Source organism: Triticum dicoccoides, chromosome 5A (assembly GCF_002162155.2).
Source record: "Triticum dicoccoides isolate Atlit2015 ecotype Zavitan chromosome 5A, WEW_v2.0, whole genome shotgun sequence".
NCBI lineage: Eukaryota > Viridiplantae > Streptophyta > Magnoliopsida > Poales > Poaceae > Triticum > Triticum dicoccoides.
In genome coordinates, this window is record NC_041388.1 from 650745300 (window position 1) to 650764214 (window position 18915).

At 44.2% G+C, this 18915-nt stretch overlaps 2 protein-coding genes across 2 annotated transcripts in view; both read right to left on the reverse strand.

Moving 5' to 3' along the window:
* Nucleotides 1–4575, reverse strand: part of LOC119303761 (transcription elongation factor TFIIS-like) — a 9245-nt gene extending 4670 nt beyond the window's left edge. The window contains exons 1-5 of the mRNA XM_037580899.1: nt 4254–4575; nt 3770–4019; nt 3363–3444; nt 2455–2512; nt 2205–2287 (exon numbers count right to left, since the gene is read on the reverse strand). Coding sequence (XP_037436796.1) covers nt 2205–2287; nt 2455–2512; nt 3363–3444; nt 3770–4019; nt 4254–4515 — 735 coding nt within the window. The 5' untranslated portion in view covers nt 4516–4575. The remainder of the gene's footprint in view (nt 1–2204; nt 2288–2454; nt 2513–3362; nt 3445–3769; nt 4020–4253) is intronic.
* A 542-nt stretch (nt 4576–5117) lies between these two features.
* LOC119303762 (serine/threonine/tyrosine-protein kinase HT1-like) lies at nt 5118–9248 on the reverse strand. Its single transcript, XM_037580901.1, has 6 exons — nt 8483–9248; nt 7617–7749; nt 7308–7503; nt 6674–6798; nt 6274–6432; nt 5118–5706 (listed from the first exon to the last, which is right to left on the reverse strand). Exons 1-6 carry the CDS (start codon nt 8797–8799, stop codon nt 5392–5394), a joined length of 1245 nt encoding a protein of 414 aa, XP_037436798.1. The 5' UTR covers nt 8800–9248; the 3' UTR covers nt 5118–5391.
* Between the last annotated feature and the right edge of the window lie 9667 nt (nt 9249–18915).

An 18915-nucleotide genomic window follows, 5' to 3' on the forward strand; every position in this document is an offset into this window, starting at 1 on the left:
GGGGAGAAGGCGCTCGGCATGATCAAAAGAGGCGGGTCACGCGGGAGTACACATGTGCGCTCGAAAACTAAGCATGTCTAGACATACATGTGCGCTCAAAGTACATATGGGAGTACCGCAAAAAAAGAGGCACGCCGACAAGATTAAAAGAGGCATGCCACACAGAACTATCGTGTGTGCCCTAAAACAACATTGTGTCTTACCTACTTAAGAAAAAAGAATCATTTTATCATTAATGCTTGTTTAACCAAACTCCCGTGTATTTGGTGTGCCATCTTCTTGCACCATGCTTACATCCCCCTTTGATGTTGTGTTTTCTTATCCACGGCCCTTTTGTGGCACCGGGAATTAGCGGTGTGTTGAACCGTGGCTAGTGAAGCTACGGTAGACGGAACCGAACAAGGCATGGGTGACAAGCGAGGCATATAGGACCACCAAGAAAGAAAGAAAAAAGGAGGGGAAGACCTGCGGTGAAGAAGCCCAGGAGAAGGCACGCTGACAAGATCAAAAGAGGCCGGCCGCGTGAGAGTACCCACCCATGTGCGCCCTAAAGCAGTGAAGCATGTCTTAACAACATATGCGACAATTTTGTTGTTTTTCGGTAAATGGCGCTTTTATTAAGACGATATTGTTCTTATACTTAAAAATGAACCATTTTGTACTGAATGCTTGTTTCACCAAACTCCTCTGTCGTTGGTTGCCCTTTGGTGGCACCTTGATTGCTTCCCCATTTGGAACCCAAGTGTAAATGACGCTTTTATTGAGACGGTGTCGTTCTTAGAAAAGAACAATTCATGTTGAATGCTTGCTTCACCAAAACTCCTATGTATTGGTTGTGCCCTTCGATTTCGCCATGCTTGCTTCCTCCTTTGATGTTGTATTTCCTTATCTAGGCCCTTGCGGTGGCACCGAGAGCTAGCTAATTGTGCAGCGAATCACAGCCCAAAACTACGGTAGAAGGAATCGAACGAAGCATGGGTGACAAGCGAGGCATATAGGACCACCGCAAAAAAAAAGTGAGGGGAGGACCGGCGGTGAAGAAGTCGGGGAGAAGGCACGCCGACAAGATCAAAAGAGGCGCGCCGGGCGGGAGTACCCACCCACGTGTGCCCTAAAACAAAGCATACACGACGATGTTGTTGTTTCCCAATAAATGGTGCTTTTATCAAGACAATGTTGTTCTTACTTTTAAAAAGAAGAACCATTTATCCTGAATGCTTGTTTCACCAAACTTTTGGGATGGTGGTTGCCCTTTGGTGGCACCATGATTGCTTCCCTCCTGTGATGTTGTGTTTCCTGATTTATCACAGCAGCCTGGATAAGGGTGTACTGGAATGGTAGTATTCTACAAAGCCTCACATCACAAGGACACTGACTGACACCACATGGTACCTAGTTGCTGCCACAGAAAGAAAAAGGAAAGGGAGAGGAGCACCATAAAGATTGACACTGTGATTGGCTACCAAAAAAGGATAATGTTCCTCACTCTACTGTTTGCCTCCTCCTGGAAACAGCAAAAGATGGGGGCCTGGAGATCTGATTCTGCTCTGATCTAAAACACCATGATGCAGCTTCTCAGTACATATCAGCAACTGCTTGTACTCAGCATGATCTGCTTTTGTACCTTCCAAGTCACAACCAGCTTGCGTTCTGGGAACTGTTGGAGGCCACCGCAGGAGGCTCACCGCCGCCGCCGTCGACGAACTTCGCCAGCGAACGGTACTGCAGCTTCACGCTCTCCGCATTGTCCAAAGTCTTCACCACATACCTGCTCGACAACGGTACGTGTCACGCTTAGTTTCGAAAGATGATTGGGTGAACGAATAAAAGCTACTACCATCCATTCAAGCACTGTGCTGTCACCACCGCGACGCGCCCCACGAACCGCTCCGGGGTCCTCTTGTTTCCCTGATGGAAGTTTGTTCTGGTCATCATCGCGAATAGGAAAAGACTGGAGAAGAACAAAAGCGTATATGCTTGGCAGAGTAAAGAGAGATAGAGATACCTACCTTGATTATCACCCGGTCGAAGACAGCGAAAGGATACTGGACACCTTTGCCTCTTGAAAGCTCGGCTGGATTCAGGTCATCGTTGCCACATTTGTCCTCATTTCACAGAGAGAACAGATTTAAGAACACCATGTAACACACGCACATGTCCAAGTTCGGAACTGGAATAATATAAGCTGAAAAAAAAGTGCATACCTGTTCAATGCGATCTCTTCTTCTTTTCAGTGTTTTTGCCGACTCTTCCTCGCGTCTAAATGCCTGGACTGCAAGGCCAAGAGCTGAAAACATGGCCAGCAAAAAGGGAACCCTTAGAGATCTTGGTGAAAACAGGACAGGAAGGAAGCAAAGAAATCCGGTATATATGACATGCACCGATTTCTGTGAGATAGCTGAAAGTAAACTTCAAAAATCATGGCGAAATAGCCTGGCAATTTTAAGTCCATACCCAGGTTTGGCCGAATGGAGTCCTCGGTAATTGGCTGACCACATTTACCACAAGCTTTCTGCATAGCAGGACAAAAACAATTCTCTGTTACTTTCACATGCACTTGAAGCTTCATAAAATCCTTCTGTTAGTAGGGTTGCAATATCACGTTGACCACCTTCCAGGATTGTCTCAAATTAATGTTCTACCTAGAAAATCAAAGCTTGCCTAATGTGGTTACCCATGCTGACAGAGCAAATGGATAACTATGAAATACCTCTAGTTTCTGTTTGGACAACACAATCTATAAATGGAAAAAATAAATGCAGTTGGAGAACTTTATTTATGATAACTAAGAAATACCTCTAGTTTTATTATATTGAGTGCACATCTTATATCTTTTCACCTAAAAGTAGTTGGGGAATGCGGAGGCCCTGACAGTAGAGTGCACTCCATTTATTCTAGAACAGTAGGACATGTGTAATCGATGCTTTACCTTGAAAGCAAAGTATGCCTAATGTGGTTACCCAAGCTGAGAGCAAATGGATAACCACGAAACACTTCTAGTTTCACTTAGGACAACACAATACATAAATGGAAATGAGAGTTTCATTCTATTGAATGCACATCCGCATATTGTTTTCACCAAAAAATTGTTGGTGGATGAGGAGGCCCCTACAGTAGAGTGCAGTCCTATTATTTCAAGAACAGTAAGACATGTGTAAAAGGAAAACACTGTGCTTCAAAAGCACATCAAGTCAATTAGTATTTCAAAAAGAAGGAGCTATGATTAAAGGCAATCCTAACATTAAAACGAAGAGATGTAGCAACAAGCAGGAGGATACAGGATATCTAACTGCAAACTACACTGTAACAAACTAAGGAAAAAGTTTGGAAAACTATTACACAGCAAGGGTCGTTGGACAAACCATTCTGTAGATATGCTGCATCCCACTACTTCCATAAGAATGCCCACATGACAAAATCATTGCGTCGTCCATGAGAATACCTCTACAAATTCAGACACAGGAATATAAATGGATGAGATACTAGATTCTTTCCCCCCAGATATCATGTTCATTATTACCGCTACCAGACATGATATTTGGTGTTCGACAAATTCAGTGACATTTTGCATTTATATGAATTGGTGGGAAAATACCAAAAGCCTACAAAGCGGATAGAGCCATAAAGGAATGGTTGAAAGTATGTTCAATATCAATATTGGAAGTTTGCATACAGTCAACAAAGAAGGTGAAACAGCTAACTAAACACCTAGCATCAAGCAAAAACTAAATTCTCAAGAGGATAGCAGTCATCTGCGGAGTCTACTCACGTCAACGGGTCGGACAGGTGTGCTCTGAGCAGGTCCCAGTAGCTAGACGCAGGGCCTCCCTCTCTTCTCCCAATGACCCCATACCCATCCTCCACCCTCATCTCCCTGGGAACAGAGCCAGGCTCTTCATCCCCTCGAGACGAAGCGCAGCCGTGTTGCTCGGTTCCGTGGTTGTACAGCTGCCATTGCTGCCCCTCCTGTATCTGCCTCACCCCATTCTCCCCATTCGTGACAGGCCGCCCAATTCCTGCTGCGTGAGCCAGCAAGCAAGCAACAGTGTCAGTGATCACCTTCATTCAGATAAATCAGATGATACACACGCAAAAATCCTAAATGGAGATATTTCGCTGCTTGGAGGGAGATCATGTTCATATGGAGATATATCTTAGCTTCAGATTTCTCACAAATTCAGCTCATCTCGTACTACCAGAAGCTGCATAGTAGTAGTACTAGCAATTTACAGGAGCAAGTTGGGTTGACTCACCTGGAGAGGAGTCGCGTCGCTGCAGCGAGCTGCGGGCCGCCAGCTCGGCATCCTGATCCTCCTCCTCATCGTCGTCGTCGTCGTCGTCATCTTCGTCGAACTCGTCCATGGAGGCGCCGCCGTCGGAGTCGCCGCCGGGAGGGTGGTGGTGCCGGAGGAAAGGGACGGCGTCGCGGGCCGCGCCGGGGAAGGGCGAGAGCGGCCCCCTCGACGAGGAGGAGAGCGCGCGGTTGGCAGACCCCGGGCCCGGAGGAGACGCCATGGCGGCCGCGGAGCGCTCGGCGGGGTGGGGAGGGGTGCGGCCGTGCGGGGGAAGGTTTGCTGACCGGGACTGCAGTGCGCTGTGTGCTGGTAGAGTGGTAGCATCACCTCACCTGTGCTAGTTTCGTTTTCAAAAATGCTGAAATAATTTCACACAGAATTTGTAAAAGACACTAGTGATTTGAAATAACTTGAGTTTGGACATCTTTGTATTGTATAAGGTTCAAAAATGCTTCAATTTTTTTTGAGAGTTTTTAACTAAATTTTGAGAGTTAGTGTCAAAAACGCTCTTATACTATGGTACGGAGGGAGTATTTCTTAGTCCACTGGGATTGACAATTCATGGGCATTTATTCGTTTATATCCAACAAATATCAACTACTGCAAAAATTACAGATTCTGAGTAACTTTCTGTTCAGGGAAGAAATTGTGAGTAACTTGGTCAACCTACAAATTGGTATATTTTTTGTCAAGTTTGAAAATCCCAACAATGTAATCATTAAAATGTTAGCTCAAGAGTAAGTGATCAGTAACCATCTCCGAGATCCATTGATCAATCCCTATCAAGTCTGTTTGGATCACAGGATTGGCAAAGGGCAAAACTGAAAACAAGAGGGGATTGGATTGAGCTCAATGGCAGCATACAAAAGTTTATGGTAGAGCAGCCGCCAGCTATACATCACATAGCTTGCACAAGTTGCATTTCATCCTTTTTCGTCCGTATCATCAAAACACAAAACAAGCAAACTAAACCCTAGGCTAAACAAGATCCCTCTTCTTGTATCATCATCCCCACCACTGTATCATCATTAACCTAGGCTAACACCTTTACAGCACCAAGGAAAAACGTCTCAGGGGCATGATCGGCGGGCGCGGATCATGCCTTCCCATTGCTGCCGCCCTTCTTCGAGGCAAACAGATGGCGGACGACCGAGAGCTTGCTTGTCGCGCGGGAAACGATGGAGGAGACCGAGGAGCTCTTGCTGCTCAGCGATGACGTTGTGTCTTCCGACTCCGTCGTGTCCTCGTCTTGCTCCGAAGGGGGTGGTGGAGGGATCGTCGTGAGGAAAGCGTCCAGCATGCGGATGATCTGGCTGAAGCTGGGCCGCATCGCGGGGTCCTCGACCCAGCATGACTGCACAATGGACGCGAGCTCCTGGGGGGTGTCCTCAGGGAAAGCTGGGCGTACTTGCTGCCATTGTGGACAAGAGAAAATATGGGTAAGATTAGAGGATTCCAATGAAAATAGTGTCAAAAAATGGGGTCATAAAAAAAAAAGTTTATGCTCAAACATCCCTTGAAAAGGTAAAATAAACTATGACCAGTTCGTTTGTTGGTGTTAACAAGCGTTTCTTAGAAATTAACAGTGTCAAAAGTTACAGTGGTGTGTTCATAGAGTTGAAACCATGCATATGCAATGGAGCAGGTACCTATATGCTCCCATGAAAGCATAATATACAGAACAAAGCCTTTTATTCGCACAAATGCATGGCCATTTTGTCTCAAAATTTTGTTATCATTGACTCTTCAGGTAGTCAAGCGATTTCTTTAGCCAAGACTTCAAAACATCGACAGTACTGTTACTTTAGCAGTAGTAACAGTCTTGTCCAGTAAAGAGACATTACTAATGGCCTGCCAGTATAGACATGTGAAACAGGAGAGCTGTAACTCATTGAGAATCACGGGATTTCATAATTGCTAGACAACATTCTAGCAAGTGGTATCATTCTGTAACAAAATGATAGTCTCATATACTTACTTTAAAAGCAGCAGCATATGCAGCTTGTAGATTCGACATGCCTTCGAATGGCATTTTATTGGTCAGCAACTCCCAGAGGACGATGCCAAAGCTGTACACATCCACTTTATTTGTGTAGTGCTTTTTTTCACCACGTTGAAGTGTGACAGTGCTGTATAACTGCAAAAGCATAAGACAACGAGTCAGGTTTTGGAATCACAGAGATCGGTGCTAGAGCATCTGATTTCTCTTTGTATAGAAGGTCCCGAAATCAGTGAACTCTAGAAAATACAGCCAGGAAATTATCAAGTGGGCATACAAAGAGAAGTATAATTTCAAGCATCAACTCTAGATTTGTTCTGGCTTCAGTTCATAATTTATTAATGTTGACTAGCTAGTGCAGAAAAGAGTGATTTACAACCTCTGGGGCCATCCATCGGTATGTCCCAGTTTCAGCTGTCATCATTTCAGTCACAGTTTCCTCTCGTGCAAGTCCAAAATCAGTAAGCTTCAGCTTCTTACGGTTTGCAGTAAGCAACAGATTATCTGCGCACACAGAACATTTATTAGGACACTGTAAAAGCATTAACAGGGTGACAGAACAGCTTTGACAGAAAGGAACAAAACAACTACTGGAAGAACCTAGAAGGTAAAGCAAGTAAAAAAGAAGGGTAAGACTGAGAGGGCGAAAGAAACATATTGTGGCAGAAACATGAACGGGAATAAAGTGGATACCATGGATATGGAGACAGGAAAATTCAAGAATCAGATGCAGAAACATCTTACTGAAAATTTTAAATGATTAACTGGCCAAGATGCTTTTCTTTCAATGCACATGCTCTTGCCTTTGACACAGAAATATATGCCTGATACAATTTCTTAGCTTTGAACATTAAAGCATATATGTGTACCCATGTTTTGGCATCTTCCAAAAAATCTTGGTAAATATGCCACCCGGTATTGGCTACACCAACATACAAGCAACTTACTGTGTACAATAAAGGAAAAAAAATGGAGATGCAACAGGAAAAGTAAAACAGTCCAAGCACACATACCAGGTTTCAGGTCTCTGTGTATTATTCCATTGGCATGTAAACATTCCATTGCACGAGCTATGTTGAGTGCATAGCCTAATGCAGTATGCATATCTAGTTGGCTGGGGCGGATGCTGTTCAAGTAATTTTTCAGCGACATCCCTGGTAGCAGCTCACTCACAATCACCATCAATGGTTCCTTGCAGGCTCCAATGAACTACAGAAGTGCAGAATTTTTTTGTGAGAAAAAGGTCGATGGTTTCAGTTAGTTATATGGCTATGCAAAAATCGGATTAGGCACAGTAATGTGCCATTCAGGCAAGGATGTACCTTGACAAGATTATCATGTTTCACTTTACACATCATATTTACTTCTCGGATGAAACGATCTTCAAGTGTTACTTTTTCTTCGGGGGTACTGCCACTGTTGAGAACTTTTATGGCTACAATCTGATCACCATACCTATTTGAAAACAGACATACAAACTAGTTAATTACTGATGCAAGCCAGCAAGAGTAAGAGTATCCACATGGACAAAGCAAAACCACAACATATAGAATATAATTAAACAGCATAGGTTTCTCCTTGGGGGGACAAGAATGTCAGGCTGACAGCTCAACTTGTGAGAACATCAACAATTAACAGCAGAATGAAAATGGTTTTATTTGTTAATATACACCCGTGTTGTACACTGAAACATAAACAAATTTGAGAATGGACTCTTTGCAGGTACTAGAACAAGACACAAACTAAAACAAATTTCAGAATCCTTGACCATAGCAGGAATAGCAGATATCTGCAACATGCTGGCATGGCTAAATTAAGCACAACATATATCAGATTATTGGAGGTACTACTGCCGTCGGTTAAATGGGAAACCCTAAAGCGGCTCTCAAGCAAATTATGCAATTTTGCTGATTGCTGTGTAGGTATGTACACCTTGTACATTCAGGCACAGTTGGGGGTGAACAAATTAAAATCATACCAACTCTTACCCCCTACTCCGTTGATACATAACTCCTGGACTTTTTGCAATAGCACCCATTAGTTTGGATTGGACAGCTGCTAGTACTAAAGCTGAGGAACATAAATTCAAATCTGGCTGGGGCAGTTGATGCAAGTACTGCCGACCTTCGGCTGAAACATGTATGAAGCACTATGCACGGGTTATTGTCATAAAGGTTCATCCACTTACTTGCCCTTGTAGACCTTGCCGTGGGCGCCCTCCCCAATCTTGGATCCGACGAACAGCATCTTGGGATCGACCAGCAGCTTCCTGTCAATCCAGGACCCCGGCGGCGACGTGGCGTCGGAGCACCGCGCGGGCTCCACCGAGTCGTCGGCCGCGACCTTGCTCGGCCGCGACCGCCCGAACCCCTCGCTGCCGCCGTCCCTGCACCCGTCGCTGCCGCAGCTCATGGTGTCCGGCCGCACGCGATGCGACGCCGCCGCCGCGGAGGGGACGACCGTGTCGGGGTCGGCGAACTTGCAGCCGCAGGTCAGCCGATGCATTAACACGAGCACCCCGCGCGCGCGCCCCGACGACCGGGGCCCCGGCAGCTCGCGCGGCCCACGCTCATGGAAAAATCGGCGAGGCCTTCAGCCGCAACCCGAACCCGCGGCGGACAAGAGACCGCTCCAGAGCACCAATCGCCTCGGGAAGCCCCCGCTCGCGCCCCGAAAAATCAGGGGAAAACCTTGGATAACCGGAGGAAATCAATGGCCGATTCGTGCCCGAGAATCGAGCGGAAAAGCCGCAATTTTGAGCTCGAAAAGGGGGGAGGAATCCGCGGGGGCTGCGGCGTGCCGCGTGGAGATGGCTATGGGCGGAGAGGAGGCGGAAACCCTAGGGCTGGAGAGACACGGTCGGGGCGGAGGGGGTCGCTTCGGCGTGCGGCTGGGGGGTCGCCGTCGCGGCGGTGGTGGAGGGGGGAGGGAGGAAGGAAGGGGAGGGGAAGGTATCGTCGGGGTGAGCAGAGCCGCAGTGGGCAGAAACTTTATAGGCGCGGGGTATAAAGCAGCGAGGAAGTTGGTGGGCGAAATGCCATGCGTCCCCCCGTGTGTACCACGGGATGCGCCCGCCCCCATGCCCCCCAAAAATATCTCTCCCCTCTCTCACAAGGCCTCCACCATGGTCCTCCTATAGGCTCTCGTGCAGCCCCCACCATTGATCAAAAGATCTTCTTTTCCCCCGGGAATTGAGATCCAAATCTTCTTAGAATTGGTTTTGTTGTGTTGATTGTTGTGTGATGTGTTTGTCGAGTAATGGCGATGCATTTGTGTGTAGATCGGTCGGGATTCGCCGTTTGAGGTGTGTGATATGCTCGTTGAGTAATGGCGGTGCGGTTTATGCGTTTGCTTGTGTGATATGTATACGTTGAGTAACGGCGATGCATTTGTGCGTAGATCGGTCGAGTATTTGCTTACGCGATATGTATCTGACGAGTAACTACGATGCATTTACACATAGACCAGTCGAAATCCACCATTTCACATGTGTGAGATATTCGTGAAGTAGTGGTGATTTATTTTACACATCTACTTATGTGATATGTGTTAGTTGAGTAATGGCGATGTAATTATATGCAGATCAATCCAAATCCACCTCCCGACGTGCGTGGTCTGTTCTTTGAATGCTGATGTATTTTATGTATTTGCTTATGTGATGTATTTTGTCGAGTAGCGATGATGCATTTACGTCATGATTGATCAAAGTTCACTACTTAACTTATGTGATATATTCGCCAATTAGTGGCGATGTATTTATATCTTGCTTTGTGTGATTTGTGTTTGCCCAGTAATAGCGATGCATTTCTATGTAGATCAATCAAAATTCACCACTTGATGTATGTGATATATTTTGCCGGGTAATGGCGGTGTGTGTATATCTTTTGCTTATGTGATACATATCCGTCGAGTAACTGCAATTTATTTATATATAGATCGATGAGAAATCGCCACTGCCTGAGGATATTAGTACGTGTGTCATTAATTGGTGCTAGCGCTATGTGTGTCTCCTCTTGGGGTCGGATACTGACGATGGATATGTGGCTTGTGGCATGTGGTCATGTGGACACGACGAGACAACTATTATGGATATAGGAAGCACTGTGTATTTTTCTGCAATGGTGATGACATCGGGTATGTCGTGTTTGTCAAGGGCCCGATAGCCGGCTACTACGTGTGTACTAGCCCCCCCCCCCCTCTTTCAGTACCGCACGACATGTAGCGGTTGTAGCGTGGTTGACCGGGTGGAGACAATGATCGGTGGTGGGCAGCCCAGCTGCGTTTGACATGTTTGAAGGACACCTTGTATACTTCTCTACTCTCCGGCAAAGCTCGTCGTAGAAAATCATCGGTGTAGGGGGGCGTGTGGCCGTCTGATTAGGCCCTCTTTGGATTGCAACAAATTGTAGGTTTCCGATCCTCTAAAAAAATCTAAGGATTGCCTTTGGATCAAAGGAATGACGTCACACAAATTCATATGAATTGGAATCCTATGCATCAACTCATGTAGGAATTTGAACATCCACTCAACCCTCCTTTTCTAGACTCAATGGCGTAGGATTGAGGCCCTTCTTCGGTGTTTCATCTAAATGACTGTTCTTGCAGTTTTCATGTGCCTCGTAATCTTGTGTTATGCAGCGTCAACCCACCCTATGTCATGTGTGTTTTCTATTCTTGTGTTTGACAACCCCGGGATCAAAGAGGCATCTAGACGTTGGGCCGGCTTAGAGGGTGTTTGGTTGCAAGGGATTAGACTTTTTTTTAGTCTGGGAGACTAAAGAAAAAAGTCCCTCCAATAAAGTCTTTTTCTAGTCCCCTTATTTGATTACATAGAAACTAAAATGGACTTTTTCCAGTCTAGTTCATGTAAACAAACAGGGCCTTAGTATCTCGGAGACACTCATAGAGATAGGGCGTGTGTATATGCATCCATAAAGGTGGGTCGTGTGTTTATGAGCATTTCTGATTGTACTCCTATTTATAATAATAATAAAAAATGATGCCGCGAGGGTTTTTATCGGGCGGTCGTCTCCGGTGGTGGTGAAGTGAAGGTGGAGTGTTGAGTAGTAGTAGGAGCGGGCGGGGGACACTTGGACGGTGGACGATTAGCCAAATCCGCTGGGCAGCAAATAAACTACTCAAAGTTTTTTATTTTATTTTTGCTGTTATTATCTACGGGGTGAGTGGGCGCATTTGACTGGACTGGATTGGGTGGTGGAGGGGAAGGCCCGGGGCGGGCCCAGGAGGACGTGGGGGCCGCGACTCGATCCATTTCGGTTCGTTTCAGCCTCGTGCTCCCCTGTGCGCCGGGCCCCGCGCTTCGCCCTCTCTCTCTCCTCTCCTGTGGCAGTTGGCGGACGAGCGAAAGAATATGCAGCGGCAGCGCGCTCACGCGGCGGCATCTATCCGCTCCACGGCATCGATCGCCTTCTTTATTCCTCCCCCGCCACCGCCCCGGCGCGTGTCGCTCGCGGCCGCGTCGCACGGCCTCACCTCCAAGCGCTGTCCCCTTCCTTCCGCCGCCGTCGTCGTCGCCGTGCGCGCCGGCCCGGCGAGTCCGTCCGAGCGTGGCCAGGCCGCCTCACTTACCGCCCTGAAACCGTAGAGGGAGGACCCTCCCGCCCCCCTGGGGCCGGTGGCACCATGCTTCCTTCTCCATCGCCATCACCGGCCACGCCGGCCACCACAGCCTGTACTACTATGTACCGAGGTCCCGGAGGGAAATTCGCCGTACCGATGGATGCTGCGCAGACTCTACTATATCTTCTTCGCCGCCGACGAGGAACACGTGCCGCCGTGCGGGGGGGCATTGTAAAGATGTACGCGAGCAGGCAGTTGATGGCGTCGGTCGTCGCGCGCCGAGGTCGCCGGGAGAAGAAGAAAAAGGGAGCCTCCGGTGCGTGCCTCGCACGGCCAGCAGGGGGCGTCAGTTTTCGCGCCGGAGGGAGACGCGAGACGTTGACCCCTCGGCCCTTCTCTTTCTTCTCGTGCAAGGTCACGTCGCCGGTGGTTAACTAGCCAACAACTCCGCTGCCTTGTCGATAGGCTCTACGGTGTCCCGGCGGTGAGGATTCAAGGAGTTTCCTTTTCTATAAACGTCGAGTAGAATATTAACATGGAGCCTTGTGTTGACAAAGTCAACACGCACATGGACTTCGACGTGCACATCCCTTCCCACTTGAAGAGTGAAAATGTAAACCTGCCCAAGGTCTGCTACTGATGCCTATGACATGTGGATCCAACAGGTGGCCTATAATTTTTTGGTTCTTGGACGGATTCTTACATATGCTTGCATGAATTTATCATCACATGAGTAGCGGAAATTCAATGAAATTCGTACTCTCTCAAATGGATGTATCTAGCACTAACTTGATACTAGATAGATCCATTTGAGGGACAGGCTTGGGACAAGCTTTTTCAGACGGAGGGAGTACATAATAACTTGATGCACACAAGTTTTGGAGTAATTTTACCACGAGAGCATGGATCACATGAAATAATTTCCATGTATGTGCCGCTATTTCAATTTCTTTTTACATTCAATCAATACAGCAGAACCCCCCTTCCGTCTGAGAATCATCATGCCCGCAATCCTATTAAATCCTATCCTTAGATAACCTGAATGAATATACACATGTTAACAGGCCAATGGAGGGGCATGCACTGCAAGCGTCCTTGAAACATCTAGGAGGTGTAAACTTGAGAAAGATCAAATGAAGCACCGAACTAACGGTCCAACCGGTGAAATCTTGAACTGGTAGGGTCTCCGATTCGATCACCGTCAGTTTTTACAAAACTATGATCGGATGCCGAGTCTACAACCTCATATAAGATGAAAAAAGTTTGCTCCTGTAGAAATTAGTTTTAAGATTGAAAAGCACATAAAGGTACCTTGAGGTTTCTTGCTTTATCCAAATCCTGGCATGTTCCTGGCAAAACGGAGGAGAGTCCACTTGAAGCGCCCATGAAATGTTTAGAGGGTGCAAACTTGGAAAAGATAAAGAAATTAATCAATAAGAAATCACATTTTCAAAACAAATTCTAAAAAATAAGTTCCTGCGGAAAGTGGTGAATGGTGGACATACTTCTCTCTTCAGGATCATGTCACATTCTTGCGAAGCATCTACGGTGTGGTATTACCTCTTTCCTACTTCTCCATGTTTTACATGAATTCTTTTCTTTCTTGAGAAACTCTTGCTCCTACATGCAACTTTGATTAACAATATTCTCAAAATGCATGAATGAAAAAAAATGTAGAACGAGAGTGTTATGTCATCTTGAATCCCACATAAATAAAAAAGTACATGAATTTGGATGAAGGAGTGTTTGATAGAGCATAAAAAACAAAAGAATTCTACGAAGAGGTTTGAGTGGATGGGAATTTTCCTTCAAATAGAGTGCAATTAACCCAATGGAAAAATATTTAAGGATTCCAATCATGTGAATCAAACTACCCACGTTGATTCTAAGGATCCAAAATCATCAAAAATCGTGTGAAATTCCTTTGAATCAAAGGAACCCTAAAAAAATTCTGAGGATTTTTTCCATTTTTCTAGAAACTTCCATTTCTATTTTCAATAGGGCGTAATCCCCCTTTTGACCGAGAATTAACATGCCCACTATCCTATTTAATCCCATCATTAGATAAACCAAATGAATAAAGATATGTTGTAAGGCTAATGGATGTGCATGCACTTGAAGCATCCTCGAAATGTTTTGGAGGTGTAAACTTGAGAAAGATCAAGTGAAATAGTGAACTAACGGTCCAACTGGTGAAAACTTGAACCAATAGGGTCACCGATTTGATCGCCGGTCTGTTTTTCAAGATTATGCTCGAATGCCGAGTCTACAGCCTAATAGAAGGTGAAAAATTCGCTCTTACAGAAATTAATTTTAAGATCGAAAAGCGCATAAAAGCCGCTCAAGGTTTCTTGCTTTATCCAAGTTAAGGTCTTTTTCTGACAAATGAAGGAGCATGCACTGAAGCATCCATGAAACATTTAGGGGGTGCAAACTTGGAAAGATAAAAAATTCCATCAAAAGGAAATCAAAATTTCAAAAAATATCTGAAAAATAAGTTCATACAAAAAGTGGCGAATGGTGCACATAGCTTCTCCATATTCTTGTGAAGCATCCGCAGTGTGGTATTATCTTTTTCCTACGTCTCCATGTTTTTTACAGGAATCCTTTTCTTTCTCGAGAAACTCTTGCTCTACAGGCCTCTTTGATTCACATTAGTAAAAATGCAGAATCAGAGTGCTATGTCATCTTGAAACCCACAAGAATAAAAAAACTACATGAATTTGGATGAAGGTGTGTTTGATAGCACACAAAAACAAAAGAATTATACAAAGAGGTTTGAGTGGATGGATTTTTTTCCCTTCAAATAGAGTGCAAATTAATCATATGAAAAAAACTACCCACGTACTTTAGACGGTAAGGATCCAAATTCTTCAAAAAATCCTGTGAAATTCATTTGAATCAAAGGAACCCTCAATATTTTTCTGAGAATTTTTTTGCCTTTTTCTAGAAACTTCTGCTCCTGCATGTGTACCACGTGGAAACTATTATGCCATCCCGAATCCTCGGTCCCACGCTTCAATTGTCGTCTAATCAGAACGTCACTTGCGTTGCCATGGAAAGTCAAAGGAGTAGTTAAATTAGTGTTTTGCAATGAGTGAAAGTCTAAGCTAAGCTAGCTTTACCTAACACTTGCACAGCGACCACCGGTTCGATCCACACCCCCTACAAACCATAATAAACAAGCTAATGGCCTGTTCACGTGGATTGCCTTTAAAAGTCCAGTGTAGTAGCGTGTTTTAGCTAAAGTACGTCCAAATTATTGATGAAATCCAGCCACTCGGCCAGTGGGAATTTAGTTGGTTACAAGGATCCTTTTTGGGGATGCACCGTGGTACTAGTGTTGCTGATGAATGGCCACATGCATGCACACGTGATGCTAGTTAAGACTTAAGATAGGTAGGTAAACACAAATAATACGTCCTAATTAGAGCTTATTTAGGAGGTAATAATAGATCAGAACTACTTAAATTTGAATTAAAACCACGACGAGTAATTTGAAACGGAGGGAGTATAAGAAATGGTGACAGAGGGAATCACATCATCTAGCACACCTATCTATCAGCCACAATAGTGTCGTGACTTGTGAGTGAGTGACCCAAGATGGACCAAGAACCGTGAAGCAATGCATATGGGACCGAGCATGATCGCATCATCGCTCCCAATAATTGTGCTCCTCCTCCTGTCCCCTAAAAAAAGTTAGCTCGTTCTGTTGTGCTTTTTAATTTTTGTTCTTTAGGAACAAAACAACACTGTGGCGATTGCACTAGCTTTCATCATTCACGAAAAAAAGGAGGAGCAATAGCTAGAAGATCCATTGAATCGGACAAACCCCCCTGCCAAATGAATATGTGGAGGTCGCTTTTGATTGCTCTTGTCACCTTGTGTCTTTAGCTATAGCTTTCTTCGTGCTCCTCTCATCACAATTTTAACATATTCATCACTCTCTTGCTATGTCATTCGTTTTGTATGTATCAAAACTTATCTCCCGTTCTTCTTAGGGCCTGTTTGGTTCCAAACAAGTCACCAATTTATAAGTTGAAAAGTAAAAAAATTGACTTATTTTGCCAAACAGACCCAACTTATAAGTCACCCCAACTTATAAGTCATAAGTTGTTTCACCCCACTTAAAACTTACAAGTCATCCCCTTTTGTGTGGGTCCCACCATATTTACATAAAAAAACAAGGTGAAAATATGCGGTGAGGTGATTTATAAGTCAGATGACAACCAAACAGGCGTAACTTATAAGTCATTGGTTTTAAGTCACCTGACTTATAAGTTAGGTGACTTATTGGAACCAAACAGGTCCTTAATTCAGAGCTTGTTTGGAACCTGTGAGCTAGCTTCAGGAGAGATGTTTCAGTTCCCTGCATGATTGGAGGAATTTTTCGTATCTCGATGGCTTTTCATGGGTATGTATGTATGTATGTTGTGTACGTGTATAGTGGACAGAAAGCTTGTGGGTTAAAGAAGCAAGCTGCGGTGTGGTAGCAGGTCGCTGTCCTTCACCGGTTCACCGGCGTATCTTTCACAGGGCGTACGCAGAGATCATGTGTGTCACGCACGCACCTCGCCTGTACTTTTCATTGCTTCCCGGTGTTGCGACTAGGTGAGGTGAGGTGGGAGTGCGGCGTCAACAACGACTTGTTGCGCCCTGCGCGCGTCACGCCGTGTGTGCCTCGCACTATTGCTATTGGGCCTCTTCTTCTTTTTTATCTCCTAGCTGAGAGCGAGCTGTTGCTTTGGTTGAGCACTTGAGCTCACTGGCGTCTGGTCTAGACGGGCAGTGCTTTGCCACTTGGGTTGATGTGTGGAGGCATCATGATGGGTTGTGGCGCCACTTGTAATCCGCCGTCTCAATCATTTTGTGCGCTTTGTGTCCCGGCTTTCAAGTCCTTTTTTGAGTGAATTAAATATATGTCATACCAATTGCCGAGGAAATAAATACGACAAACAAGATGCCGACAAACTTTGGTTTTGGACTAGAACACGATTTTGCCCGTAGGAAGACGCCGAGGCTGTCAGAAGGAAGAACAATTTAATTCATTTTTCTCTCTTTAGAGAAGTATCCTTTTACTGAAATGAAATCAGATGACACTAGGAGAAGAAGGGGAACGGATGGACCTTCCCGCTGTAATTTCATCTGCCTATGAAGATGGAGTCCATAATTATTTGATGTTATTTTCAAGGTTGGAAATATAGCCACGCGGCGACTATATCTTGCTTCACACGAGAAGGAAATATCACTCGCGTTAAGCGGCTACAGTAACGAGCCGACCCATTAGCGCATACTAAAATAGAAGATATAGGAAGGAAAAACGACCTCCCACGGAATCGATCCCAAGTCGACTGGGTAGTTGCGCGGAGGTCGGCCCGTGGTAACAGAGGAGGCGCGGCCTCGCGTTCTTATTTTTTGTTTCTTCTCTGGTTTTCTTACTTCTTCTTCAATTTTCTTTGGTTTTCTTTTTCGTCGTTGTACTTTGATTTTTTTGTTTCTCTTTTTTCTTTCATGTTTTTATCTGTTTTTGTTTTCTTTCTCATTTTCTTTGTCTTTTTTTATTTCTTAGTTTTCATTTTTTTTGTTTTCTTTGTTTCTTAACCGGTTTTCATTTTTCCATTCTTTTTGCATTTGTTTCTTCATTTTTTTCCTTTGGTTTCTTTTTCGGTTTTCACCTGGTTTTTTGATTTTATTTCTTTTTCTTTTGATTACCATTCTAGATTTTTCATATACGTCAAGAATGTATTTAAATACATATTGAACATTTTTCAAAGACGAGTTAAATTTTTTTTTCTACACACATTTTTCAAACGCATGGTCAACATTTTTTCTATACACACTTTTAAACATTTTTAAAAAAGCCTAATTAACATTTTTTCAATTACAATATTAACATATTTTTTAACACATGGTCAACATTTTTTTCATGCACATTCGATAGTTTTTAAATGCTACCATGCGACATGCATGGTAAAAGTAATCTGAAATTGATGATTTTTTAAATGCTTGATTAATTCTTTTCAAATGCAATACTAACATTTTTAATACATAGTCAACATTATATATATACATTTAAAATTTTCAAATGTTTGATTAACATTTTACAAATACAAATTTAACATTTTTTAATACAATACAAGATTAATTTTTTAATCATTGTCAACATTTTTTCTATACGCTCGTCTCATATTGATGGATAAAGATGCGAACCCTTTGCCAAGGAATAAGAGTGCTCTTGGAAAAGGCGAGGACTGAAATGAGAAAGGAAGGAGTTTGGCAAGATGACTTCGGATCACACATGAAAGTGCTTCGAAAGGTGTCAGCAGGTGCGCGGAGCCGGAGCCGAAAATGAGTGGAAGAGCTGCTCGGTCAAAGGCATTCTCTCAAATAGCAAAGGCAAGATGGAAAAGCATCCTTGTTTCAGTACTGGATTCAACTTGTCGAGACTTCTGCTCGTAACGGCACTCACTGGATCAAATCGAAGGACTCGGTTTCTGCTCCTCGGCAAAGATGGGCGATTTTGACTCGCTTTTCGCGCTCGCCGTTTCAAGGTGAAGATCTTAACATTTTTCAAGTGCTTTATTAACATTTTAAAAATACTTGTAACATTTTTTCCAATGCTTGATTAAATTTTTTTAAATACACGGTCAACTTTTTTTGACACATGTTGTATTTTTAAGTATTTTTTGTATAAACACTTTCGTTATACACATTCAATATTTTTCAAATACTTGGTTGTTGTTTTTTCGTATTTTTAAGTATTTTTATAATATATTTGATTAGAATATTTGCAAGTATAAATGAAAGTAAAAAAATGAAAACGAAAGCAAAACACATGAAAAATAAATAAAGAAAAGAGGCCATGGCCTCCCATGCAGCTGGGTCGGCCCATCTAGGGCACACTCGACGCGGGGCTTCCCTCTGTGTCGTTAGAAGCGAGACATAAGGACGCCCATATAGCCACTGTAATTATCGTTGATGATGGGCTGAACATTGGAGGATATGCTAGGGTTTCCTTCGCCATGACCTTGCATGTCCGTC

Coding starts and splice junctions, on each gene's coding strand:
- LOC119303762 (XM_037580901.1), bottom strand. CDS start 8,799: ATGCATCGGCTGACCTGCGGCTGCAAGTTCGCCGACCCCGACACGGTC. Junction 7,504..7,616: donor AACATGATAATCTTGTCAAG/GTACATCCTTGC, acceptor GCACTTCTGTAG/TTCATTGGAGCCTGCAAGGA. Junction 6,799..7,307: donor ACACAGAGACCTGAAACCTG/GTATGTGTGCTT, acceptor CTGTGTGCGCAG/ATAATCTGTTGCTTACTGCA.